We start from the raw sequence: 26062 nt of genomic DNA, 5'->3' as shown, positions 1-26062 counted from the left end.
TGCCCACCGGCACGGCGGCGGCGGGTGCACTCCACCAAGTGCGCATGTATCAAGGTGTGCGCTAAGCTGGCGCGCGCGCGTGCATGCACCGCCTATGCCTTGGACATGTCGCTCCATCAACGCGCTGCACAGCAATGATCGCCACGACGATCGGCCGCCGATCCACAGTTCCTGGCCGGGCGGTGCCTCCGTTACGCGGCGCGTCAAGTGGGCTGGATGGGAAGCTCGTAGCAGCCCAGCACCTGCCAAGACGCCGCAGCGCACGGCGTGCATCCACGAGCAAGCGAGCAGGCGAGCGCCCGCCCGCGATTCCCGCGTACCGCGGCCATCACTTGCCTCGCCGCGCCACGGCGCCACGGCCAGCACCCCCGCGTGTGACAAAGCTGCATTGCCACAAATGTTCGTAGTACGAATGATATAGACAAGTGAGTGCTGCGGTCCGCGGCAAGGCGGGATGATGACGAGAAGGGGGTGCGTGTATGAGGGGGGGCGTGGGCGGCGCGCGCTCACGCGAGGAGGGCGGCACCTGCGAGCACGCCCACGACGGCCGCGAAAGCCGGGAGCGTGGCGCCGGGCGCGAGCAGGGCCGAGCCAGCGCCGGGCGCGTGCGCACCGACCGTCGCCTGGGCCACGCCCGTCGCCTGCCCCTCGGGCAGGTTGGTGCCCGTGTTGATGTTGTTGGTGTAGAGCGTGACGCCGTTGGCGCCGACGCCCGACTGGGCCCCGCTCGAGGTCGACGCCGGCGCCGACGTCGAGTTGGCGCTGTCTGCCAGCGAACCGTTGCCCCAGTTGTACGTGTTGCCGCTGCCGTCCGTTGCCTGGCCCGTCGGTGGCGTCGTGGTTCCGTCTGGCGACGAGATCTGCGTGTGTGAGCGGGGGTGTGGGGATATGAGTTTGGAAGGGACCACCGGGCGGGCGTCACACATGATACCGCACGTCTCAGATCGCCAAGATCTCGATCCGCACTCGACATTACTCCAATCTCGGCCTGTTACGAGGCTCGGTGCGATGACATCGTAACGAGGCCGACACGAGGCCGACGAGGCTGCCGCTCCCGGCGGCTCCGCTCAGCCACACAGCCAGGCGACGAGTTCACTCCAGTTCGGAGGTGTCACTTGGCCTTCCACCCTGTGACCGAGTCCCCGCGGCCAAGTCCACATGCAGCTGCACGGCTCGGGCGGTATCAGGGATCAGGCCCCAAAGCCGCAATGCCCTCGGTGGTCGTATCAGATACGCCGCATTGGTGTCGGCTCGCCAAGTGGAAAGGGGTTCCCAGCGTCCTGTTTCCGCCTCACGCTCGACCACGACTCGAATCCCTCCATGCTCCATGCACCCTCACGCGTCAACACTTACGGTGAATCGAGGCGAGTCAACAAAGTCGCTGCCGTTGCCAGTGGTGCTGTGGCTGTCAGCTGCTGCACGGACGTGGTGACTGCCGCCCGCGAGTGATGGCGCACAAGAGGCCCCTGCGGTCATATCGCAGTGACAACACTCGGGCCCGACTGCGGCGTCTCGGTCGCAGTCGGCGGCTGTCGCAGCAGTCCTGCAGGTGCAGAAAGCTCTCCCACGTCGAGCGCTTCGACCCCGGCTGCCTGCTGCCGTTGCCTTCCCTTCGCACCCCGCGGACAATCAACTCACAACTGCAAGAAGTAGATCTGCGAGTACGGGTTCACGTTGGGCACAGTGAACTGGTACGTTGTCGCGTTGGGGTCGGTCGCGTCGATGCCGGTCGCCAGCTGCGTGAGCTGGATGGGTGCGTCGTCCGAGCCCGACATGAAGTTGATGTCCATGGCGGTCCACGAGCCCGTGTCGTCTGTGAGCCAGCTGGCCGTGATGTGGTCGCCAGGCTTGACATTCGTGTCCGCGCCGGGGGCCTCTAGCGTGATGGCGGCCGAGGCGACGCGTGCGAGCGCGAGCGCAAAGGCGAGAGCGTACATTGTAGGTGGGAGACGCGAGGAGGAAGGGCGCGAGGAGGAGGAAGGGGAGGGGGGCGCGGTGCGGCGCGATGGGGGTTGTCCTGCCTGGTCGTGAGGCGTCGAGGTGGGTTCCGGAACGAGTGAGAGACAAGACGAGGCCGAGAAAGTCGTGATATGCAGTGCGAGAGAAGGAACAATACAGTGTCGTTGATGTCGCGAAACGTCGTTTTGTCGACCTTGCCGTTCGTCGAGTGTTGCAGGGTGGGTGACACGGGTGGTCTACAACCCTCACCCTCTCCTCCTCCGTCCTCTCGCCGCAGCCCAGAAGCTCAGAGCCCGCCCTCCCGCAGGCCATGTCCCATCAGCCCACGACCCACGACCCCCCTTAGTGCCTTTTCACAAACACGCACAAGCGGGTTCAAATTTGATGCTGCTCGTTCTCGCTCAAGGCTAATTATGGTGCCAGCAGGAAGGGGGCTATGCAAAGAGGCTGCAAAGAGTGCCATATGTGGCGTGGGTTGCTGCGAGCTGCAAACGGCGAGCTGCGAGCTACGAGCTACGAGTGGCCTCTCCCCCCCATCACCATGTCTCGTGAGCCGTGTTCTGTTTCCAGCTTGCCAAGTGCATCAAAACGCCACCTTGTATGTGCGCAAATGCTTTGAAACTTGTGCAAGGCAGGGCAGGGTTGTGTGATTGCAGGCGATGCGCAGATCCTTTTTTGACAGACGACACTGCGTACACTGCCATTGTGTTTCCTAAACAGTTACCCTGAGAACCTGAGGGCTTAAAGGTGCCACACAAGACCACGTGGCATTACGTCAATGCGGGTCACACATGCACCTCCACCCAACAGCTCCTCACTCGTTCGGCATTGGTATCCACTGCGCCACTGCCGCCCCCGCCGCCGCCGCTGCGACGCGAGTACTTGTACACTCTCCCTCTGCCCCTCCCTCTCCTTCCTTCTCCATCGCCCCCAGCCACCACCACCACATCTACTCACCATGCCCCCCACACGCGTGCAAGCGGGGAACAGCAGCTACGATGACCAGCCAGAGGAGTACATCTCGATGGACCAGTTCCGCCAGAGCATGCGCCTCGTGAGGCTGCAGATTGCGGTTCCGATCTCCGGTGGGTAGAGGGAAGGCGGGGAAGGCAGATCAACGAGCGTACTGATGTGCCTTTCCAGTGCTCATCTCACTCGGGACCAGCCTTGTGTGTTCCTTTGTGGTCAAACCCGGCCTTGGTGAGTTGCTCACGTTGGACGCGCTCTCTCCACAAACTGAGCAACACAGGCGGTGTCAACAGGCTCTTCCCCACTCTTGTGTCGCCCAAGAACTCTCTGTTTGGACTGTACTGGGCAGTGCTCTACGGTCTCCAAGGTGAGTTGGTACTGACTCCACCCTCAACTCACGCGCCAGTCGGACTCGCTCTCCTCGTCATCATCGCACAGAATGACCGGACCAAGGTAGGAAGCCCTGCGATACCAAGGGTGCTGACGTCGAGGCTGCTTTAATCCACGGGGTGGGGCTTCGCTTCGCCGTCATCAACTGGCTCATGGCGGCATGGGCTGTGGCCTGGGTGCGTGGCTATCAGAGTTAGCCCGAGCTGACCACCACAGACCCTCCAGTTCTTCATTGTCGCCGAGGGCCTCATCCTTGCAGCCCTCCTTCTGATGTAGGTCTTGTTCGCGTATCGTACACTGACCCACAACCCCAGAATCACCATTCACATCACCATGCTCCCGTACCCCGTCCAGTTCAAGCACCCGTTCGACGCCATGTTCATTCATGCCACCATGAGCCTCTACTTCGCTGTCCTGTTCGAGCTTATGTGGATCCACGGCGGCTTCTTGGCCCTTGGTTGGATAGTCTCGGACTCGCACCGCTGGGAGCGCTGGACGTGGCAGGCTGTTGGCGCCATCACCGGCGTCAACGTCCTGACAGCCATCTACGAGGCCGCCACCAGGCAGTAGTGAGTAACTGACGCAAAACCGAGTACCACTCACACCCCAGCCTCCTTGTTGTCGCCTCCGAGTACCTCCTCGTCACGCTGCTCTTATCCGCACCTAAGACAGAGCCGCGGGCACCCAACGAGTCGCCCCCCAAGCCCACGCCCCTGCTCATGGCAATCTTTGGCTGCCTGGCGCTGCACCCCCTCGCGCTTACCATCGGCGTGTGGTCGAAGAAGACGGCCGAGATCGAGGGCCGAATCCGCCTCGAGCAGGAGGCTGAAGCGGCGCAAGAGGCTGCCGAAGACGCCGCTGCCGAAAACCCGTCACACCATAGGGTTGATGCAGCGGAGACAGCGGCAAACCATCGTGCGGCTGCCGCCGATGCTGCCGACGCTTCCTCGAATGTCTGAAGACGGAGGCGAGCCCAAATACGTAGCCATTTCTACCTACGAGTAGCCGTAATGCAAAGCGATTGTAGGAAACGCCTTGCAACTGACTTGGAAACGAAATCAAATGTGGCATACATAATTTGCGTCTATGGGACTGGCAGGCCATCCTTCTTCTCCTCGTCGACGTTGACCCTAACGGGCTCAGCGGCAGTGCCAGCCTCGGCGGCGATCGTGTCATCAGTGCTGACGCGGTCGTCGTCGTCGAAGTGGATAGTGGGCTCGGGCTTGAGCTCGTTTGCCGTCGTCTTCTCGGTGCCCTCGAGGCGGCGGTGGGGCGGGACAAAGATGTCAAAGTAGCGGGGCATGACGAAACCGAGGAGGATGACGGTGACGGTGAGCATTGAGATGATGAAGCCGGCGATCATCATGGGGTCGTAGCGGAGCGTGTGGAACTCTGGGAAGGCAAACGAAAAGATGATTGCGAGGACGGGGGACGAGACGTAGCGCAGGAGGAAGGGCATGAAGAAGGGGATCTTCCAGTTGCGGCCCTGTCCGACGATGACGTTGAGGTCGCGGCGGAGCTGGTTGCCAGAGTAGAAGGCGAGGTACCAGAAGCGCTCGAGGTACGGCCTGTTCCAGGGGGGCGGGGCCGCCGAGGTGGGGGTGCGCGCCATGACCACGGCGATGATGGCGCAGACGACGTAGAAGCCAAAGCCGGCGGCGCACCCAGCGCCGGGGTTGCCGATGCCGTGGGCGAGGGACACGCCGAACAGCTGGCCGCCGAAGAAGCCAATGTTGTACACGATAAACGAGGGCTTGCCGACCTGCTCGGTGACGTCGCTCCAGCGGTACACGGTGGTCGAGCACACGACCTCGCCCCAGACGACGGCGATGAGGACGACGTTGTTCATCCAGCGGTCGACGCCGTCGAGGAGGTAGTAGCCGAACTGGGTGCAGTAGGGGAGGCACATGAGGAACGAGACGAGGGTGAGGACGGTGACGATGATGGGGCGCGAGACCTTGAGGCCCGAGTCGACGAGCACGGTGGCGGGGACGTCGAGCATGACAAAGGCCGACGAGAAGCCGAGCACGATGAGGGTGAAGAAGAGGAGCACGGCCCAGAAGTTTGCGCCGGGCATCTCGAGGACGGCCTGAGGGAGGGTGAGGAAGCCGACGACAAAGGCACCGAGGCGGACGCCGTCCTGAGGCCAGCGGCGGAGGTAGCCGACGACGCCGAAGACGGCAAACGCGGCAAAGTTCTCAAACACGACGTTGCTCATGCAGATGGCGACGGCGTCCATGACGGCGTTTGAGTGCTTCTGGTTGTAGCTGGCGTATGAGGTGAAGTAGCCGAATCCGATACCGGTCGAGAAGAAGACCTGGCCCACGGCCGTCTGCCACACGGTGCCGCTCGCGAGCTGGCTGCCGCGCCAGGTGGCCCAGAGCAGGCGCACGCCGGCACCGGCGTTGGGCAGGGAGAGGGAGCGGCCGACGAAGATGATGGTCGTGACGATGGGCAGGCCCATGGTGAAGTAGACGACGCGGCCGGTGAGGCCGACGCCGCGGACGATCGACACCCAGATGAGGAGCCACACAAAGGCGCTCCAGCCGACAGTCTCGCCGAGCAGCTTGAGATCGGGGTACTTTGTGTACGCGAGCACCGACTTGCCGTCGGCGGACAGCGAGCCGAGGATCGGGTCGGGGTTGGCGAGCACGTCGTCGTGGTAGAACTCGTCGATGCGTCCCTCCCACGGCAGGGGGGAGCGGAACGAGTTGCGGAAGTAGATCATGATCCAGGCGAGGTTGACGGTAAAGTACTGCGTGACGATGAACGAGACGATGACCGGGCCCATGCCGATGCCCTTGAGGCGGCGGTTGATGTTGTTGAAGGCGATGACGGTTCCGCCGCGGTACGCCTGGCCGATGGCGATCTCGAGGATGAGCGTCGGGATGGCGATGAGCGTCACCGCGAGCAGGTAGGGGATGAACCACTGCAGCCCGTAGTTGTTGTACACGACCGAGGGGTAGCGCAGGAGGTTGCCCTGGCCGGCGCACCCGCCCATCGCGGCGAGCAGGAAGGCCGCGCGCGACGGCCACTGGTCGCGGCCGTCGCTCGACTTGTTGGGCGGCGGCGCGATAATGTCGATCGCGCGCCGGAGGAACCTTGGCATCGGCATGGCGGTGGCGGTGTGGGGGGTAGCTGTCGCGGTAGGTGTCGCGGTAGGTGTCGCGGTAGGTGTCGCGGTAGGTGTCGCGGTACGTTGATAGGCGTCAGACGTGGGATCGGCGTCGCGCAGTCGGTCGAGGTTAGTGTTTGTCGCGGTGGGTCAACCAGACGCGATAAGTGCAAAGCGTAGAGACGCCGCGCAGCTGGATAAGTAGCGGGGGGGCGAGCCGGCGAGCAAGAAGCAGCAGCGGCCTATCCCACTGCGGGCACTGCGGGCACCGCTCCTCCTCTGCTACGCAGCAACGTGCCTCACCGAGCTCCGCTTGCTATCGGTCGGATCCCCCGTTGTTGGGTGACAACCATGTCCTGGGCGTGGCTCTCGTCTCAGCCCCACCCAAAGTTCACCCTTTGCACGCTGTTTCAACAGTCAGACGACCTGATTTAGCACGCCATGACCATGTGAATGTCGCCATGGCCCCCGTTTTCGTCATCCCCGATTGGGTGTTGTGCGGGCGAAGAGCAGCTAAGAGGCTGAAAGCAGAGGGAGCAGAGCAGAGCAAGGTTGTTGTCAACGAGACGAAAAGACTTGGCGCACGTCAGAAAAGTGTGGCGCCAAGGCGATCCGTGGCGCCTGCCGCAGCGTGGCGGCAAAGGACTGCAAACGCAGGGGGCCGCATAAGCCCTCGGTGCTCCGATAGTTCCTCGAGATTGATAGTTCCTAGCTGCTGCTCCACCACTCGCTCCACTGTGGCGCGGCGTGCGTGGTCAAAGTATGCGCCGCGTCGCGTCACAGATGTCGGTGCAGCTGCGATCCGGGCCGAGAGCCGGCTCGGAAGCTGGTGCAGCAGGGCAAAGTGACAGGGCCGCGGGGGGGGGGGGGTGTTGGTGCTGGCCTTAGAGCCACAGGAACGCGGTTCCTTGGCCCACGGCCTCGGCCTCCCGACGATCGTGTGGCTCCCAAAGTGTGGATCCACGAGCCCACCTTCATGACGAGGCAGCTGGCGTCAGTGGAGCGTGGATACGGCTTTGTGGGCCACGATCCTCGGCTTCCTGATCCGCGTGATATGATATCACCAGCCGAGGCGCCACGGCTGCGGGGGCTGTTTGTCTCCGAGCCGTGTAGGTGGGCACTGCGGCGGGGGCTTGGTGCGGTAGCGCGGGGGCTCGGTGCGGTAGATAGTTGGAGATAGTTGCGTTGCGACAACCCCTTACTACGTCGCCTGTTGCTAAAGTGTTAAAGCGTGCAGAGTCGCAGTGGATGGAGGGGAGGGAGGTTTAGAGCCTTGGTCCCAGGTATGCTTCCGAGCTCGGCGGCGGTACCCTGCACCTCAACTACACTGCACCTTTACAAGCTGCCGACCGCCTCTGCTCAGGACGACCCCCGGTCCGTAAGCTGAGGATTGCTGAGCGAGCACGCGGGTCCCCACAGGCCTGGGCCAGCCTGTTCTCATGTCCACAGCGTGGCGATCGTGGCGATACATTCCGCCACTAATGCACCGCTGCGCGATCGGTGCGGCCACGCACACGGCACCAGACGTAATCACGATCTGCTGTGAGTGTGCGGGCGCCAAGCCGGTCCGCTCGCTGCACACTGCCAGTGCGCTGGCTTGGCAGATCCCAAACGAGATTGATTGTCCACTTCCGCGCCCAGATCTGAGCGCCACAAACGGCGTCGGTGCGCACTGTGCACTGCAACCGCAACCACCGAGGGGGCCGGGCGAGGCATGCAGGCGTGCAGTGCAGCGTGCAGGGAGCAGGCAGGCAGGCAGGCGGGCGGGCAGGCTGCTAGGAGGGTGGGGGAGGGCGGTATTCACCTCGACCATGCTTGCCTGTTCGGTGACTGGCGCCGGTGCGAGAATGGCAGTGTACTCCCACCACTCCCGACAACCACTACTTAACGTACTTAGCACACCTTCCTCGGGGCCTACTTCCCCCACCACACACTGACCATGCGGCCCAGCGCCCTCCTCCTAGCGCTCCTCGCACTCCTCTCCGCGCCGGCCCTCGCCGCGCCCTCGCCCCCGCCCGTCTCCCTCGCAGAGCTGCACAGGCGCCAGTCGCCCGGCGCCGGCAGCCTGTACGCCTATGCCATCGTCAACGCGCACGACGGCGGCGGCGTCATCCCCCACCGGATCAAGGTCGCCGCCGACGGCGGCAGCGGGTCGGGCAACGACAACGTGCACGACATTGGTGGCAACCTGACGGCGCAGGAGAACGGCGCCGCTCCCTCTGGCACTGACGCGGCGCCGCCCCCGCCCCCGCCCGCCGACACGGCCCTCCCTATCGCCGGGACAAACGAGGACGCGCCCGACGTCGGCGCGCCGGCCCAGCAGGGCTTCAGCCTCACCGACCCCGACTACCACGCCGCGATGATCGCCGGAGGGTCGCAGCCCTCGCTCCCGGTGCCGAACACCGACCCGACTAAGAAGTGCGAGTACAAGTTCACGAACGTGCTCGGTGGCGGCGGCACGACGCAGATCGGCGAGCTCTGGGCACTGGAAGACTACGTCAACCTCGTCCCCGCCGACGTGCAGCAGGGCGGCATTGGCGACTGCGGCATGGGCGCGGGCATCATGGCGCTCGTGACCTCGGGGTACATGCGGTATCTCAAGCGCAGCGTCATCAAGCTGTTTGACCGCCCGAACGCCGGCGACCGGACCATCGGCTTCGCGTTCAAGTACGGCGGCAACACGGACATTGTGATTGTCGACGACACGCTGCCCACGCTGTCCAACGCAAACTCGCGCTGCTGGCCGTACCTCGGCTACCAGCCTGTAAACGACGCGGGCAAGCAGGCCGCAGACGGCAGCTACCCGCCCACGCCTATCTTCTTCATGCCGCTGTTCGAGAAGGCGATGGCCAAGTGGCTCGACTACCGGGACGACCAGCGCAGCTCGACGGCGAAGGACGCCAAGGGCATCGGGTACTCTGGCCTCGTTGGCGTGCGTGCCGAGAACGTCATGGCGGCGGTGCTGGGCGGCACCCCGAAGAGCATCTACCGCGAGCGGCGGGGGTACGACACTGGGATTCTTTTCGCGGCCTTCCGCTGCCTGCAGAGCGCGACGCCGTGTGTCATTGGCACGGTGCCGATCGACAGCATCAGCTACCTGGGCAACAAGGACAGCACGGGGACGATTATCCAGCCGAACGCGGGCTCGCCCGTCGTCTACGTCGGCGACCAGACGCCGCAGAACCACAAGTCGTACACGATCATCGACTTTGACCAGATCAACAACGGGCGCAGCACGCTGGTGCAGCTCGTCGGCAACCACGCGTACACGATCGACAAGACGCGCAGCACCGACCCGGGCAACGGGTGGGCCGCGGGCCGCGTGACGCTCATCAACCCGTGGCAGAAGAACCCCGACTACTGGAAGGACAACGAGGGGAACGGCGTGCCGGGGACCAAGCCCGAGGTGGTGCTGAGCTTCCGCGCGTTCAGCCTCGTCATCAACTCTGTGCACTGGGTGGAAGACATCCCGGCGTTCTAGCGGGGGCGTGTAGATTCAATAAAGGACAGTACAGTCAGTAGTCAGTCGTAGTGTGGTGTAGAATGTACATGTGGCTATTCGACCTCCGCGTCGGGCGGGTACGACAAGAACATGTTGTGCCACCTCTCCCCGCTCGGCAGGCTGTGCACCTGCTCGGCACGCAGCCCGAACCCAAGCTTGCCGTAGAAGGCAATGTTCCCCGGGCTCTCGGTATACAGCGCGATCGCGCGGGCCCCCCGGCCCGCCTCGCCCTCCGTGGTCGCGGCCACCTCGGCGACCTTGGCGCCCAACAGCGCGCGGCCCACGCCGCGGCCCTGTGCTTGCGGCGAGACGCCAATCATCGGGAGGTACCACCACTGTCTCTCGGCGTCGGGGAGGACGGCGTCGACCATGGCGCCGGAGACGGGCCAGAGCTGCGGTGAGCGAGCGTCAGCGAGCGAGCGGGCGGGCGGCTAAGCGCGGCTAGCGGCTAGGCGGCGGTGGTGGGGCGGCTCACCTCGTCGATGAAATAGTCCTTGTGCGACGGCGGGAGCGCGGCCAGCGCGGCCTCGAACACGTCGGCGCGGCGCGTGCCCCTGCGCTGTCAGCTCGGGAAGGGGTCGGCGGGCGGCGGGCATGTGGGGCAACGTACGCCGGGATAAAGTCCGCGCCCGGCGCGACCCATATAGCCACCCCGCCCACGTCCCCGTCGACGTCGGCCAACGCCAGCTCGTGCCCCGCTGCCAGAGCGTACTCGATGTACGTCTCATTCAGCGCCGTGTTCGCCGCCGCCGAGTGCGCCCACAGCGCCATGTGCTCTGGGTCTGCTGTCAGCTCGCGCGGCCCAGCTACCCACTGCTGAGGAACGAGTCGACGAGGACGCGCTTGGCTGCGGCGCGCTCGGCCGCTGCGGTCAGCTCTGGACAGCGGTCGCTGCTCACGCGATATCGTCGCACCCGTCACTGTCTTTATCGTCACTGCCATGGTCGAGTGTACAACGACAACATTGCAACATGGCACCCGCACCGTCATAACCGAACACGCGCCCGCCGGCCCGGTTGCCGCCGACAGCCGATCTCCAGCCGACCGCTGTTGTTGACATTTGAAATTTCCACTTCTGACACTCCGCTTCCAAGCTGCAAGCTGCTTCTACTCTCACATGAAGACCAAACTATAATGCAATGTACAAATGGCGGCGTATGTGCCGGCGCGCTCGCGCTCAAGCCCACGCCCACGCCTACGCAAGGCCCTTGGGGACAGCGCCCTGGTACTCGCCCTCGGCCGTGACGTAGCACGCGGCGAGGCCGCCGTCGACGAGGAAGTCGGTGCCGTTAACGAACGACGAGTCGTCGGAAGCGACTGGGGGTGTGAGCGGGGGTCAAAGCGGGGCAAGCGGGGCAAAGCAGAGACAGCGAGCGCGGATCAGGGGTAGTACCCGGTGACACTGGTGACGGTGACGCCGGTGACATCGGTGACACCCACGCACGCAGACACCCGGACGTTCGCGCTCGCTGCATTCGTACTCGCACGACTCACGGAAGACAACAGCCTTGGCCTGCTCGACGGCCTCGCCGAAGCGGCCCATAGGGCAGTGGACCAGGCGACGGTTGAGCTTCTCAGGCGTGTTGAGGTAGTCCATGAGGAGCGGGGTGCGGATGGGGCCGGGGCAGAGCGCGTTGAAGCGGATGGCCTCGCGGGCGTGGATCATAGCCAGCTCGCGCGTCATGGCGAGGACGGCGCCCTTGGAGGCAGTGTACGCGAGCTGGGGGGTGGCGGCGCCGAGCTTTGCGACAAACGACGCGACGTTGATGATCGAGCCGCCAACGCCGAGGCCCTTGGCGGGGTCGGCCTTGTTCTTGCGCATGGCGATGATGCCGTGCTTGCAGCCGTACCACACGCCCTTGACGTTGATCTGGTTGGTGAGGTCCCAGATCTTCTCATCGGTGTTGACGGCGTCGTCGTCCCTGCGTGTGTGAGCGGCGTGCGAGCGTGCGAGCGCAGCGAGCACGCGAGGAAGGGGTCCAGGCAGCAGCTGTGTTGCAGACCCCTCCCCCGGCCGACGGCCGCCCGACTCACTTGGGGTGCATAATACCCGCGTTGTTGAAGAGCACGTCGAGACGGCCAAACTTCTCAACAGCGGCCTCGATGAGCGCCTTGACGTCCTCCTCCTTGCCGACGTCGGCCTTGAGCGCGAAAGCCTGCGACGACGGGAACTGCTCGGCAACACGCGCGGCCGCCTTCTTGACAGCGTCCTCGTTCACGTCGGACAGGACGACGAGCGCGCCCTCGGCCGCGAACTGGAGCGACGTCTCGAGGCCGATGCCGCTGGGGCGGGGTTAGTGCTCGTCGCTGCATGTCGCGGCACGGGATGTCGCCCGCGCCGCCGGCGCTACTCACGAGCCGGCGCCGGTGACGACGGCGACCTTGTTCTGGAGGCGGAGGCGGGCGGGGGGAGCGGCCATTGTGATGTCTGGTGGGTGGGTGGGTAGGTGGGATTGAGTGAGTGCGTGGAGTTGGGAAAGGGGGGGCTGGCGTCGCGACTTATGTATGCTGGAGACGGGGCCGGGGCGGTCGTGGTGCGGCCGTCGGCGCTGGCGCTGGCTGGCTGGCTGGCTGGCGCGTCTGCCAAATCCCGGCGCGACAAGCGATAGACTTGCGTCGGGTCGACTTTGCCAGGGCAGAGCCGATTAGGAACACGTGGTCATTTCAATTACAAACACGGCTTAGCCGACAGCCCAGGACAATGGGCGGGGTGGGCACACTCCGCCAGGGTGACGACCAGCTGATCGCTTATCGCGACAACTGCCCACACACGCGCCAGATTACAACCCGCCGCTGACTGTCACTGTCTAGGCACTCGGCTCGACCACACCGACTCTCGACTACATCGCCAAACACAACACCGCTTATCATGCACATGTACACATCCAGATACACCTACTTGGCCCAATGCACGCCCCCTACGGCAACTCGTCCGCGCCAGATCCCAGGTCTCGAGTCAGGGCGTCGTACGCCAGCCCCAACGGCGCGTGGCCCCGCTGAATCACTTGGACCAGCTTGGCCTTTTCACGCGGCTGAGCAGGCTGTTGCCTAGGCGGCGACGGGTCCAGAGGCGGCGGCGTGCTCCGCTTGCGCGGGTCGAGATCAAGAGCAGGCGCAATCGGCTCCCTGGCCAAGGCCGCCGCGAACAGCTTGTCGGCTAGTATCTGCTTGGGCGACGGCGCAGCCGCGTCCACGTCCATGTCCGTTTCAGTGCTGGCAGAATCGGGAGCCCCATCCCGTGGCGCCGGCGCCGGCGAACTGGGGCCACTTGGCCGCCCCGCTGAGCCGACACCCGATCCAGCCTCATTTTCAACCCGCTCGCGCGGAGAAGGCGGCGCTGGATCATCGCGCACGCTGCTCATCGCTGGCGATAGCAGGTTACGACTGGGCGACATTGCAGCCCGGAGCGTAAACGGCGCGCTGTTCCCGTTCGCCAAAGAAGCGAGATGCGCGTGTCGCGCAGCTTGGGCCGAGGCGGCCACGGCGGCTGCCTGCGCGCGTCGTTGTCGCGTCTCGCGCACATTCGTCCAAGCGTACCTGTGACGCGGTCAGTAACCGCAAATCAAGTCGCCAAGTCCGAGCCGCCACTCACCACATGACGTTGTACAGCTGCAACACGTCGTCCTTCCATGCCCGCAAAAAGTTCTCGCGGCGAAAGTCGCGTACAAGCTGTTGACAGCGGTGCGTATTGTGAGGGCTGACAAAGTCGAGAGCAATCTTGATGCAGTCGGCAAGGTTGCAAACTTGATGTGCACACCCAGCGGGGATGAACACGGCTTGACCGGGGTACTGGTACACGCGGAAGCTGGTCACCCCGTGCTTGTCAAACAGCTCTTTCCGCATTTCCGCGTCAAGGTAGAACATTTGCGCGTGGATCGGGTCCGTGAACGAAGGCTTGCCAGCCTTCTCCTTGGCTTCGTCGGCAAACTTGTTCTTGAGATACAGGCGCAACGTGTCGGCGTCCTCGGCCTTGTAGAGGTCCCAGACAGCGCAGCCGGGCGTGCCATCGTCCCGCTTGCTTGCGTGCAGCATGATGTTGACAGCGTCCGCAACGTCCATGTGCAATCGTGTCGATCCCATCCCTCCTGCCTCCTCGCGTGCAGCGAAGGCGTTGTACATCTTCGGGCCAATATCGGGGCGAGTCGGGCCGGCGGGGAACTGGCATCAGCGCACTGCACACAGCATCGAAACCTACATGCGAGTAGAGGTTGAGGACGCCATCGCGTCTAGTGAAGTCGGGCACAGGCAAGGCCCTGTTGAAGTCGTTGTACAGGTCCGGGTAGGCGAACTCAAAGTCATCGGTAGACGGCCAGTCTTTCAACTTGAAAATCCCAGGCTTGATCTTCTTGGGCACATGAGTGACCTCGGGATCGGCAGCTTCAGACAACATCGTCTCCTCCGCGCCGTCCGTCTTGTCAGACAGCTTCGTCTCCTCCGCACTGGCCGCCTTTCCAGGCTGGTTCGACCCATTCACTCCCTCTTCCTCGTTCGTGCCGTTGGTGTGAGGACGGGTGTTGTCAGCCTTGGGTGCTCCATTGGTATGAGGAACGGTGTGGTCGGCCTTTGGTGGTGAAGCTTCGCGAACCTCCGAGCCGTTCTTGAGGGGCGACGCCTGTCGAGGCCGCGAGGTATCAGATGTAGCTCCAGCGTCCTTCACCGGCGAGGTCTGCCGCGAGCGGTCGTCCGAGGGGTAGCGTGCCCCGTTCACGCCGTTGGCACCGCCAACTTGCTTTACAGGGCTCAGCGCACGCACAGAAGGCGACCGGCTGCGACCCGAGATCGTTGATCCTGGGCCACTGCGCAGCTGCACGGCGCCGTGTGACGGCATGGGCGTTGGAGCGAGCTTTGGCCAGTCTTGGACATGTAATTCGCGTAGTGCCGGATCTTTGAACATTTGAAAGAACTGCCCAACAGTCATCTTCTTGACAACTTCTGTTTGGCACTCGAGCACATCTACATCGTTAGCCATGCCACGATACGTAGACTCACAGCATGGCTCGCTGCCGAATCGCTTGATGAAGCCATCGGGGGACCAGTCGAGCAGGAACTTATCCTCGACGCCGTATGCCACCATGGGTTCGCCCCGAGCCCACAAGACATCAAACTTGTCATTATCCAGCTTGGCGGCGTCAATGTAGATGAACGGGTGTGTTTTGAGGTCGGTTGGGTCAGGGACACTGGGAAGGTGCTTTGATGCCTCGTAGAACTTTTCGACGTCTTCTGCGGCAAGCGCCGGCACAGGTGCCTCGGCAGGTCGCTTGCTCTTCTCCGATTGGAAGTACTCGCGCACAGCGTCCGCAAGCTCCGTCTCTTCTTCCTGCACACCGAGGGTGAGCAGACAATCTTCAACGCTGAACTTGTCGTCTTGAGGTTCGAGGACAAAGTCGATGAGGGCGAGCCAGTTGTCTTTGATCTCCTTGGCTGAGAAGCGCGAAACGGGCACCAGGTCTTCGCGACTGTGCATAAACACGTTGTTGTGGCTCCTCCGGCTTTCCTTGACGTCGCTGGGGAGCTTCTCATCGCCTTCTCGTGTGCACCGTTGCAGTCGAGGACGAGCGGCGTCCGACAGAGCCCAGGGCGAGTCCCGCAGTTCCGTAGAACTGCTGCTGAAGAATCGCTCACATTCCAGGCAGTAGTCGCGGCCGCACTTCTTGCAGAAGAAGAAGCCTCCAAAGATTGTCGAAGCACAGAAGTCTGGAGTGGTTAGACAGCTCCAAGTGGCGTTTGCATACGCACCACAGACAGACCGGTGCAGAGCCGAGTCCACGCCGCGTAACAACGGACGATGCTTGAGAACATGTCGCATCTCGCCGGTGACGAGATTTAACAAGGGGGCAGCGACCGTCCGCTCGGTGCGGACCATGTGCTCCTCTGTAAGCTCAGTGTTGAAGCGCTGCGGGAGAGGTGTCATCTCGCCAGCCCACTGGGTCGACTCGAAGAAGCCAGGTCCTTGAATCTCTGCAGTTGCTGGATCGATCCTGCCAACTGTCAGCCCAGGGCGACTCCGCGTTTGACTCACGGGAACGTGCGGTAGGTCCTAAAGCGGCACGAGTCGCCACCAACCTTGCTAACGCACTGAGTGCACTTTCCCCAGCGTCCGTAACGTGGGCGAATGCAAGGTGCGAGCTGCACCTCCTTGTCCTTGCCTTTAAGCATCTCCTTGATCTTGACATCTGTGAGGGTTTTGGCACCTGCATCGTCAGAGTTGCTCCACGTTCGTATGTACTCACGAGGTACAACCTTTTCTGGCGGCAGTTCTCCATCGCGAGAGATACCAAGGTCCTGGTCCAGCCTCTTTCGTGACTTCGGTTCCTCTTGGTCGTCAGTTACGCCAAGCAGCCTTGCTCACTTTTGATAGGCTTGCCGTCCAACCCCTTGGCCTTCTTGTAGATCCTCTTGCCTTTGGGACCAACCTCAAAGTCGTCGTCGAGGTCGCCAAAGTCGGCACTTCCGCCCCCGAAGCGTTCCGGGGCCTTGCCCTTGCGCTTCGATCTACCGCCTTCGGCACCAGTCAGGTCGACTACGCTGGGGTCACCAGGCGAGCGCTTCCCTGGAGAAGCAGACCGGCGCTGTGCAGCTTTGGACGACTCAGCTACCGGAGCTGGTGTGGGCGCGGGAGCCACTTCCTCGATGAACTCTGACGGGAGTTCGGACAGCGGCGAGAGTGGAGACAATTCAGCTGATGGCATCAGTTTCAGAGGTCCTGCTGTTCGGGACTTACGCGATGGGCTCCTGCGGCGAGCAATCTCCTCCTCCGGCGCCTGCTCCGGACCCTCTATTATTGGCTGTTCATCGTTCATGGGTTCCTCGACAGGCCGGTCGTTGAGGGCCTCTTCCTCCTCCTCAAATCCGGCGGGCCACTGAATTGAGGTAATGGCGGTGAGAACGCCGGCGCGGTCTTCCTCGCCAGCAACCAGAGACGCATCTTGAGCATATGGGTCGGCGTCGTCCACATCCATGGCATCGGCTGGGGCCTGCTCCTCGGCGACAGTAGCCTCCACCGCCAGTTCGGGCTCGGGGGTCGGGTCACGCCGGATGGCGAGGTCGTCGTCTGGCAGCGGTGCAGTGGTAACGACCGGCGTCGGAGCATCCGGATCAAACTCCTTTGGCAGCGGGGCGAGGTCGTCTTCCACCGGTGGTGATAGCTCGCGGACCTCGGCGCTTGGGGTGCCGTCGGCTCCGTCGGCATCCTTGCTGGTCATCGGGTCCATGTCGGCGTCGGCGCCGGGTTGCACTTCGGCAGTGACGGGCAGCGTAGAATCGTCATTCTGGGAAGGAGGACGATCGTCGGTGACCTCGTGCTGAGGCGAGGCGCTGCCCTCCTCTGGCAGGACGGCGGCCGGCGCTGCCGTTGACATGGGGCCAGAGCGCCAGGCGATCAAAGTCGAGTGGCGAAGTGTGTGTCGCGCGCTTGCCAAGGCAACCTGCGGGGAGTGTGTATGTGTGTGTGGGTATGACTATACGTTGTCCAATCGCTCTCCTCCCCTCAGGGCGACGGGGTGCAGTGGGGTGTGCAAACCTCGCTGTCAAAGGCAAGGTCGGAGGGTTGAGATGGTTTGAGAGTTACTTGGAAGCGCGTCGTTGCACAACGCGGTTGTATTGACCCGACAACAATCCGTCCACTTTCCCACGGTGGTTTGTAATACGTCACGTCACAAATACCCCAATATACTCCCGTCTCATGGCCAAAAACAAGTCGAGAGGATGTCTGTCTTTGGGTCGTCCAACTGCATCCTCCATCGACATCTTGTCTCCATCTTCGGCCATTGTTTGACACACAGGCAACTGCAGCCCCTTGCCCATCATGGCAGACAGTGGGTACAATCAGACTGACTCTATCCAATCTACCATTCTAACCATTCTTCGCAGGCATGCGCGGCGCAGATGCCTCGCAAGACACGGTTAGTACTCCACCTTCTCTGAACAACAACAACCTTGTGCTGACTGGCCACAGCGCTTCAAGGACAAGGAGGCGCTCAGCATCAAGGCTACAAAGTTCCCTCCTCACTTTAGCGAAAAGGTGGGATTCTAACCACCTACACTTGGCTGACTCCCCTCCAGGTCGACCTCCGCAAGGTCAATGTGTCCGTGTTGAGGCCGTGGATTGCGAAGCGCATTACTGAGCTTATGCGCTTCGAAGATGATGTTGTTGTGGAGTACGTGTACAGCATGTTGGAGGATAAAGACAAGCCTGTGAGTTGGAGCCAGATCGGCATCCTGATACTGCTCGTCTGACACTGCTCAGATTCCCGACCCGAGGAAGATGCAGGTTGCGCTCGTCGGCTTTATGGACAAGTACGGCGCTGCTGCATTCGTCGACGAGCTGTGGAAGCTGCTCCTTTCAGCGCAGAAGACTGTTGGCGGTGTTCCTGCCGAGGTGTGTAGATTCGTCTTTGCTCCTGAGTACAGCTAACGCTCGCAGTTCATTGCCGCGAAGAAGGCTGAGCTCGAAGAGGCGCAGAGGAGGGGTCCAGTAGACACGGATGCCCAGATGCGCGCTCGTGCCGAAGCCATTGGAGCACGTGACGGCCCCAGGAGAGTGAGTATGGCTGAAGTTTGCATGTCCACCAGTCATTGCTCACACCGCAGGATGACCGGGGTGGACGCGACGATTACCGCTCCGGCCCACCTAGGCGCTTTGATGACCGCGACCGTGGGGGCCGTTTTGGCGACCGCGGAGGGTACGGTGATCGGGACCGTGGCTACGGTGGGCGCGGCGGAGGTGGCGGCGGCGGATATGGATACGGCCGCGACCGCGATGCGGGCTTTGCTGGTCGCGAGCGAGACAACGGCTATGGCGCGCGTGCTCAGCGCGACGGCCCACGCGACACTCGTGATCGGTCGCCTCCTCGTGCCGATTACCGCCGGCGTTCGCCCTCGCCTCCTCCCCGCCGCCGCTCTCCCTCGCCCCCGCCTCGTCGTCGCTCCCCTTCCCCTCCGCCCCGTCGCCGGCGGTCTCCATCGAGGTCAGACAGTCGCACTCCTCCTCGCCGCCGAACTGGTCGTGACGATCGTGATGACACACCGGAGCGCAAGCGTCAGCGGAGCCCAACTGTCACTCCCCCTCGCCGCGCCCGTGAGGAGGAAGGTGGCCGCGGTGGCTCGTCTCGGCGTCCTCGCGACGACGACACGCCTCCTCGTCGTGGGGAACGTTATGACGACACTCCGCCGAGGCGTGGTGGTGGTGACGATGCGACGCCTCCTAGGCGCGGTGGACGCGACGACACGCCTCCTGCGCCATCGGCGCGACGCGATGACAAGTCCCGCTCCCGCTCCCGCTCGCCGCCGCCGCCACCGCGTCGGCGCGATTCAGCTAGTCGCGAAGAGTCAAAGGACAAGAGTGAGGGTGAGGACCGGCGTCGCAAGAAGCTCGAGGGGCCTCTTTCGAAGAGCCGATGGGCGTAAGAGTATAGACATAGCCAGTTGAGTGTGCCTGTCAGATGCATCCAAGTCGAGACGCGTGGCCAGAACTGGGTTTAATGGCTGCAACTTGAAACATGCAGCTGTGCGTTACAATATTGCGGCCAGGGCGGTAGGGAAGGACTATGGAGACGAGTGATTGGCGGATGCAAAAGGGAACGCGGGTAAAGGGGAGACACGGGGGAGGGGGGATACAGGATTGTGCCTAGGATGTGCTTTGTCCAAGACGACGGTGTGCAAGGTAGAGTGTCGTCGGATGGGCACAATGGCGAGGGGGAGATGCAACAGACAGAGACGGGCCCATTAGTGTGCGCGTCGCGGGCTAGAGAACGAGGGCCCAGAACGCCTTTTGAGGGGGAGGGGGACGACACGGGAACGAAACACGCGACGACGACACGCCGACGACTGAGACGTGGTGCACTGGGCCAGTCAGGTCAGTGACGGCAGAGGCGCACGCCAGGTCCGACAAAGAGGTGTGGCCCAATGTCACCTCTGCCGCCGCCGCCGCCTCGGCCTCCGCGTGTGCTGTGCACCGCAACCGGCAGCAAGCACGACCAGACAGGCAGCAGCCCGACGCGCGCCAGTCCGGGTCATGATGGAGCACCAGGGGAAAATAGTCACCAAAGAGGATACCGAGGGGAGCGGCGGACCGACGACGACGAGGAAAGAGGATTCGACGTGACGGGGAAAAGAGTGACTTCTGGGGTAAGTAGCACGATTTAGCTTTGGGTGGGACCGGGACGCGGCGAGGCGACCCACCCAGCCCGCCATCCGGCCGGCCAGCCAGCGCGACTTGACTTGGTCCTTCCTTTGTCAGTCGTTGTTCATTCTTCTTCCCTCTTGCTCTCTTCGTCGCGTCAGTCTTTTATTGTTCGACTCTCTTAACTTGGACAAACAACTCGTACAGTCCTTACACCCCCCTTCCCCCCTTTCCCATCTCATCGCCGTTTCTTATTCTCTTGTCTTCCAACCACCCACCTCTTGCGCTACCATGACGGCATCCAACATCCCATTCAACGTCTCGGAGCACTACAAGGTCCACGAGGTGATCGGCGAGGGCGCCTACGGCGTCGTGGTGTGAGTAGCAGACCCTCCTTCCCCCTCCCCTCCCTTCCGCCGAGCACGCGTCGCCGTCGCCGCTGCTGCTCGGCGCGATGCTCCACCACCCTGACATTGCTGACGCGCTCCCCCTGCCTCCTCTACGCCACGCCATGTCGCTCAAACCGTGCCTCCACACGCCCCTCACCGACGCGCCTATGTCCAAACACCCCCCGATGTTGCTCCCCACAGCTCTGCCGTGCACATCGCGTCGGGCACCAAGGTCGCCATCAAGCGCATCACGCCGTTCGACCATGCCATGTTTTGTCAGCGTACCCTGCGCGAGATTAAGCTTCTGAGGCACTTCCGGTACGTGTGTGTGATCCGGCGGGTGTGTGTGACGGCGGCGGAAGCGGCAGCGGCGCAGTGATCCCAGTGATGGAGCCGTGCACGCAGCATGCAGCAAGGAGACAATGGCCCGCTGCTGTGCTCCGCTTTCGAAGCGAGCCTTTTGTGCCCACCGGCACTGGCCCGCGCGGCCCCACGAGCTCATGTCTCCATGTCCTACGCCGCCGCGGGCACATGCTACGGCACAGGCCGTGTGACTGCATCAGACCACCAGCGCTCCCGTCTTGGACTCCCCGCTGACCCCGCAGTCACGAGAACATCATTGCCATCCTCGACATCATCGCGCCGCCTTCGTACGACCAGTTCCACGAGGTCTACCTCGTCCAGGAGCTTATGGAGACCGACCTTCACCGTGTCATTCGCACCCAGGAGCTCTCCGATGACCACTGCCAGTACTTCCTGTACCAGGTGAGTTGCGATGTGTTGGAGGGTCTTCTAGCTGCGTGCTAGCGCTGGCCCTACCCGTCGCACGTTGGCACATTACGCGTGCTGACTTACGGCAGACGATCCGTGGACTCAAGGCTTTGCACTCGGCCAATGTGCTCCACCGTGACCTCAAGCCGTCCAACCTGCTGCTCAACGCCAACTGTGACCTCAAGATCTGCGACTTTGGTCTGGCCCGTTCGGCCGCTCTCCCTCCTCCTGACGCGGGACCCAACGGTGGCAATGGCTTCATGACAGAATACGTTGCGACGCGTTGGTACCGTGCCCCAGAGGTCATGTTATGTACGTGAACGATGGGGAGCAGAGGCTAACAGTACAGCGTTCCAGGAGTACTCCAAGGCGATTGATGTGTGGAGCGTGGGCTGTATCCTCGCCGAGATGAGTAAGTCGCGCGATCACTGGCCAAGGTTGTCGTCGCTAACATTGCAGTCAACGGCAAGCCGCTGTTCCCTGGAAGAGATTACCACCACCGTGCGTCGCACAGCCACACGGCCGTGCGGAACGACGCTGACCTTGTACAGAGCTCTCTCTCATTCTCGAGTGCTTGGGAACCCCGACGATGGACGACTTTAACGAGATCACGTCCAAGAGGTCACAGGACTACCTCCGTGCGCTGCCCTTCCACCGCCGCCGCGACCTTCGCGAAATGTGCCCCAAGGCCAAGCCCAACGCGCTTGACCTCATGAGGAGGTGTCTGACGTTCTCGCCGCGCAAGCGTATCACTGTCGAGGAGGCGCTCGAGCACCCCTACCTGGAGCCGTACCACGACCCGTCAGATGAGCCTGGAGCCGAGCCGCTGCACCCCGACTTCTTCGACTTTGAGAACCGCCAGAGCCCACCGAGCCGGGAGACGCTGAAGCGTGAGTGTGGCGTGGCCGAGGCGAGCGAGTATGTGCTAACCCCTGCAGGCCTCATCTACTCTGAGATCCAGCGCCCCCTCGGCGACTCGTAGTCTTGCCCCCCACCTCGCCTCACGTTTCCCGCTTCCCAGATTGACGAAATGGCTACTGCACGCCGGCCAAGAACCACGCAAGCTCTTGTTCCCCTCTACGACGGTTCGCAGGCGGGCCGCAGCGCTAGAGAGCGTTGATGGGCCGTTGTATGCATTACATGACAGCACGCGTGGCGCGACCGAGTGTGCGAGCGAAAGCGAGCACGCGGTGTGGGGTTGGGTTCTGCCGGGCTGGGGGAGAGCCACTGACTGACGCCCATCACAAAGGGCTGCTCGCTCGGCTGCTCGCACGGCAGCACACGCCCCGCGACTGACCCCAGCCCCAGCTCGTCAGCTGCCGAGTACCCACGACGCGCCCTGCCCCAACGGCCGCCGGCAGCGTCAACGCAGCACGAGCTGCACCGGCCCCCGGTCAGCCGCTCGTGCTCGGCGGCGCAGGCTCCGCCCGCTCTCTCTCCCTCGGCACCCCATCTCCGATTCAATGTCCGACGCCGCCTTGCCCGCCGGCCACGAAGCCACCAATCGCGCTGGCCCCGATCAACACTCGGCGACTGCGGACCTCCCCCTCGGCTTCTCCGTCTGCCCTGGGTGTCTCGCGTTCCTTTGCCAGTTACCTGCCGCCAAGTCTCGCACGAGCGCATTTAGCACTGCACCTAGGAACAGCCGCCCGCCGCCACACTACTCTGCCCTGCCATTGTAACAACATTATCCATCTCTAATATGCAGCATGCAGCGGCGCGCACTCTATGCGCCACTCCTCTGCTTCTACCCCTCTCGTCCTATCCCATCATTACAGTGTGGCCGAGCTGCCGGGCGGCGGTCGTGGTTGCGCCGTCGCGCTCGTGGCTCATGCTTGCTCGCACCACCGTGGCACTCGCTCGCACTCGCCCACTCACTCGGCCGCACTCACCCTCCTGCCCGACCTTGTACTCGTGCTACTACTCGCGCTCCGCGACAGGCCCGGCCGTTTTGTTGGCAGGAGCGCAGGCGACTTGCCCACCTTTGACGTCGCCCGCCGTGACGACGCCGACTCGTCCACCTCCATCTCGTCCTCGTCCTCGTCCTCGTCGTCACCCAAGTCGTCCTCCTCACCCTCCAGCATGTCCATGTCGAGCAGGTCCTCGTCTTCGTCGCCACGGATCTCGTCGTCGGCGAGCGCAGGGTCGCCGAGTCCGCGCAACCGGCGAATCTCGTCCCGCAGCTTGTCGATGTAGTCGTCGCGCTTCTCCACCTTCTCGTGTAGCCGGACAATGTACTCGTTGGAAAACTTGAGCAGCGCGACCTTGGACACGCCACGGTTGGGGTTGTCGTCTGGGACCAGAGACGACTTTGGTAGCAATCGAGGAGCAGACGACCCTGGGATTGGCTCGCCAGACTCGGGATCCAACGCCTCAGTGTTGATAGGAGGCAAGAGCAATCGGAGCTCGTCAAACCCTGCCTTGAGACTGTCACGACGCTTTTGTTCAGCCGCCTTGTGTGATGTTCTCCTCGTCTCTGGTTCGTTGGTGGCAGCGGCGGCTGCAGCCGCCGCCGCGCCCTTTGTGGCGGCACGCACACCCACGCCACCGGGCGGTCGGATAGCTAGCGCACGCTTGGCTGCAGCGGCGCCCCCAGAGGGCACCAACCGGCTACCCCGCTTTGCAACCGCGGGGGCTGCCGGCGCCGGGGCGATGTTTGCAGTTGCGCGTTTCGCTGCGGCTCTCACTGGCGGAGCAGATGGGGGTGGCTGTCGGCGTGAATCCGATTGTGGCTCGGCCTTGGCGTCGGCTTTTCCCAGGTTCATCAAACTGGCTGGTGTCATTGGAGTGAGCGTCTTGGGGCGGCTCGTTGACCCAGGCACAGGAGGTGGTGGCATAATCTGAGCCAAATCGACTGGTGACGGTGTCGACGCGGCACTGCCAGGCTGTTGGAGCTGTTGCTGCTGCTGTTGCATCTGCTGCACTCCCCGCTGGTCAATGGCGGCCGGAGGCAGATAGCCTTTGCCGCCCTGGGAAATCTTGAATGCCATTGGCGACGTCGGCACTGATGTCGATGTGGACGGTCCGCGTCCGTGGGAACGGTGCGAGGTCGGCTTCATCATGGGCGACGGGCGAGATTTGGCCGGCAGAGAGCCACGGTGGGGGCCAGTGCCGCTGCCGCTTGGGCCGAACGCAGGTGACTGCATTGCGCTGGGAGGGCCAATGACTGGCGAGCCATTGTACGCACCCTGCGCTTCGCCGTTTCCGGACAGGATCCCCTGGAGCGCATAGAGGTAATCGGGATCGGCGACATCTCCGCCGGTCTGAGGCGCGAGCGCAGGCGAGAGGGTCTGCTGGGCACCGCCGGATGAGCCCACAGGGTTGAGCGCAGGGGAAGACAGTGCAGAAAGCGGGTGTGGCCCACGTGGTGACTGGGCATGCAATGCGGGGGACAGGTGTTGGGCAGCAGCACGCAGATGGGCCGAGCGGCTCACTGCAGGCTCCAGGGCGGGCGAGGTCAATGGGGAGAAGTAGCCGCCTGGCGATGGTGTATTGACAGAGCTACCAGGGTGACCAGTGGGCACCGAGCCTGGCGTGAGAGCAGGCCGGTGTTGTTGCTGTTGCTGCTGCTGCTGATGCGACTGCTGCTGGGGCGACATGTATGGTGATCCCGAAGCAGCAGCTACGGCCGCAGCCGTCGCCTGGAGCTGTCTCTGCTGCTCCTGAAGCAATGCCAGCTGTTCTTGGAACTGGCGCTGCTGGAACTGCAGCTGTTCGAGCGCGTGCTGGTTGGCACTGACACTGTCATGCCGCTGCTGACCCTGGCCGCCGTGGCCTTGGCCAGAGGCTCCAAACGCGGCCTGTGCGACCGGCGACGCGTAGCTCGAGCCGGCGTGATGTGACAGTGCGGGAGATAGCAATGGAACGGGGTTGAACTGTTCCGTCAGCGTCCATCCACATCACCGGTACGCACGTTGTCCATGCCCTCGATGAACTCGCCCCTGGCCAGCATCTCGAGCTGCATTGGGCTCATGAGGTCCATGCGCATGTCGGGAGCCATCTCTCCACTGGGGCCTGGTTTGGTCAGCGGCGGGTCTGATGAGACATGGTTGCCGGTACACACCGGGGGTGAGTACACCGGCTAGCACATGCGAGGCGCTAATCTTGCGGTGTCCGCGACCGTCGAAGAACTGACCACTTTGTGCTGGCTCTGGCAGCTGAGTGTGGTCGGGTGGCGATGTGAGAAACATCTGGGCCATGGCGCCATAGGGCGATGTTGGGTTTTGGGCTGCGGTGAAGGGCGACTGCATGTGGATGGCCTCGAGCTGCGCGTGGAGCGAGGTTAGCAACTGCGTGTGCATTGGGAGTGGTGGTGGTGTGTTGTGGAATGTGGTGTGGGATGGGCACAAACCTGGTGTTGTAAGATGCCCGCCTGGATAGCGTCGTAGACGGCCGGGCTCATCTCCATGGGATTGGCGTTGAGAAGGTCGTTTGCTTCGATCCCGGGCGTGCTGTGACCCGAGCCGATGCCGCCGAGGTGACTCGACGAGGCGTGCCCCGAGCCGCCCCCTCCATTGCTCTGGGTCGAATGGTCCACGTCCATCGGACTGGCTCCCGAGAGGTTTCCCCGAGAGGACGACGACTTCTTCGAGCCGGCGCCGACGTTGTTGCTGTTGCTGTTGCGCGACGAGCCAGCGGCGCTCCGGCTGCGACCAGGATTGCTCACTGGGCGCGAGTCGAGGTCGATGGGTGAGGGATCGTCGAGCGGGACGTCGTACTCGGCGTCGGCGGCGGCGGCAGCGGCGGCGGCAGCGGCAGCAGCAGCGGCGGCGTGATGCGATGCAGATGCAGATGAGGGCTGGTGCTGAGACTGATGCTGCTCAAAACCAACGGCCGAGGGAGACTCA

The 26062-nt window shown here is 63.2% G+C and overlaps 10 protein-coding genes across 10 annotated transcripts; 4 read left to right on the top strand and 6 right to left on the bottom strand.

The window, feature by feature from the left end:
* Positions 1-506: 506 nt before the first annotated feature.
* Positions 507-1937, bottom strand: Q8F55_006876 (uncharacterized protein; the record flags this gene model as incomplete). Its single annotated transcript, XM_069355316.1, has 3 exons — positions 507-860; positions 1354-1399; positions 1639-1937. The coding sequence occupies 3 exons, from the start codon at positions 1935-1937 to the stop codon at positions 507-509; spliced, it is 699 nt and encodes a 232-aa protein (XP_069207387.1).
* A 980-nt stretch (positions 1938-2917) lies between these two features.
* Q8F55_006875 (uncharacterized protein) lies at positions 2918-4277 on the top strand (the record flags this gene model as incomplete). The annotated part of the gene is made up of 8 exons (XM_069355315.1): positions 2918-3044; positions 3103-3159; positions 3209-3295; positions 3335-3381; positions 3420-3494; positions 3535-3590; positions 3633-3887; positions 3929-4277. The coding sequence occupies 8 exons, from the start codon at positions 2918-2920 to the stop codon at positions 4275-4277; spliced, it is 1053 nt and encodes a 350-aa protein (XP_069207386.1).
* Positions 4278-4402: 125 nt separating this feature from the next.
* Q8F55_006874 (uncharacterized protein) lies at positions 4403-6433 on the bottom strand (the record flags this gene model as incomplete). The annotated part of the gene is made up of 1 exon (XM_069355314.1): positions 4403-6433. One exon carries the CDS (start codon positions 6431-6433, stop codon positions 4403-4405), a length of 2031 nt encoding a protein of 676 aa, XP_069207385.1.
* Positions 6434-8372: 1939 nt separating this feature from the next.
* Positions 8373-9914, top strand: Q8F55_006873 (uncharacterized protein; the record flags this gene model as incomplete). The annotated part of the gene is made up of 1 exon (XM_069355313.1): positions 8373-9914. One exon carries the CDS (start codon positions 8373-8375, stop codon positions 9912-9914), a length of 1542 nt encoding a protein of 513 aa, XP_069207384.1.
* Positions 9915-9988: 74 nt separating this feature from the next.
* Q8F55_006872 (uncharacterized protein) lies at positions 9989-10877 on the bottom strand (the record flags this gene model as incomplete). Its single annotated transcript, XM_069355312.1, has 5 exons — positions 9989-10327; positions 10411-10489; positions 10546-10717; positions 10750-10800; positions 10835-10877. The coding sequence occupies 5 exons, from the start codon at positions 10875-10877 to the stop codon at positions 9989-9991; spliced, it is 684 nt and encodes a 227-aa protein (XP_069207383.1).
* A 253-nt stretch (positions 10878-11130) lies between these two features.
* On the bottom strand, positions 11131-12355 carry Q8F55_006871 (uncharacterized protein; the record flags this gene model as incomplete). Its single annotated transcript, XM_069355311.1, has 4 exons — positions 11131-11252; positions 11430-11857; positions 11970-12218; positions 12291-12355. 4 exons carry the CDS (start codon positions 12353-12355, stop codon positions 11131-11133), a joined length of 864 nt encoding a protein of 287 aa, XP_069207382.1.
* A 498-nt stretch (positions 12356-12853) lies between these two features.
* On the bottom strand, positions 12854-17293 carry Q8F55_006870 (uncharacterized protein; the record flags this gene model as incomplete). The annotated part of the gene is made up of 9 exons (XM_069355310.1): positions 12854-13472; positions 13528-14093; positions 14131-14888; positions 14925-15629; positions 15672-15913; positions 15955-16126; positions 16166-16249; positions 16285-16614; positions 16657-17293. The coding sequence occupies 9 exons, from the start codon at positions 17291-17293 to the stop codon at positions 12854-12856; spliced, it is 4113 nt and encodes a 1370-aa protein (XP_069207381.1).
* A 446-nt stretch (positions 17294-17739) lies between these two features.
* On the top strand, positions 17740-19340 carry Q8F55_006869 (uncharacterized protein; the record flags this gene model as incomplete). Its single annotated transcript, XM_069355309.1, has 7 exons — positions 17740-17749; positions 17805-17836; positions 17890-17955; positions 17997-18128; positions 18181-18312; positions 18358-18474; positions 18525-19340. The coding sequence occupies 7 exons, from the start codon at positions 17740-17742 to the stop codon at positions 19338-19340; spliced, it is 1305 nt and encodes a 434-aa protein (XP_069207380.1).
* Positions 19341-20346: 1006 nt separating this feature from the next.
* Positions 20347-22197, top strand: tmk1_2 (mitogen activated protein kinase; the record flags this gene model as incomplete). Its single annotated transcript, XM_069355308.1, has 8 exons — positions 20347-20432; positions 20646-20762; positions 21050-21209; positions 21305-21527; positions 21565-21627; positions 21675-21716; positions 21767-22105; positions 22154-22197. 8 exons carry the CDS (start codon positions 20347-20349, stop codon positions 22195-22197), a joined length of 1074 nt encoding a protein of 357 aa, XP_069207379.1.
* Positions 22198-23089: 892 nt separating this feature from the next.
* Q8F55_006867 (uncharacterized protein) lies at positions 23090-25758 on the bottom strand (the record flags this gene model as incomplete). Its single annotated transcript, XM_069355307.1, has 4 exons — positions 23090-25090; positions 25129-25229; positions 25279-25480; positions 25567-25758. 4 exons carry the CDS (start codon positions 25756-25758, stop codon positions 23090-23092), a joined length of 2496 nt encoding a protein of 831 aa, XP_069207378.1.
* Between the last annotated feature and the right edge of the window lie 304 nt (positions 25759-26062).

The sequence above is a fragment of the Vanrija albida genome (assembly GCF_041260175.1).
Source record: "Vanrija albida strain AlHP1 chromosome Unknown contig_5, whole genome shotgun sequence".
NCBI lineage: Eukaryota > Fungi > Basidiomycota > Tremellomycetes > Trichosporonales > Trichosporonaceae > Vanrija > Vanrija albida.
This window is presented reverse-complemented; position numbering and strand designations above follow the sequence as displayed.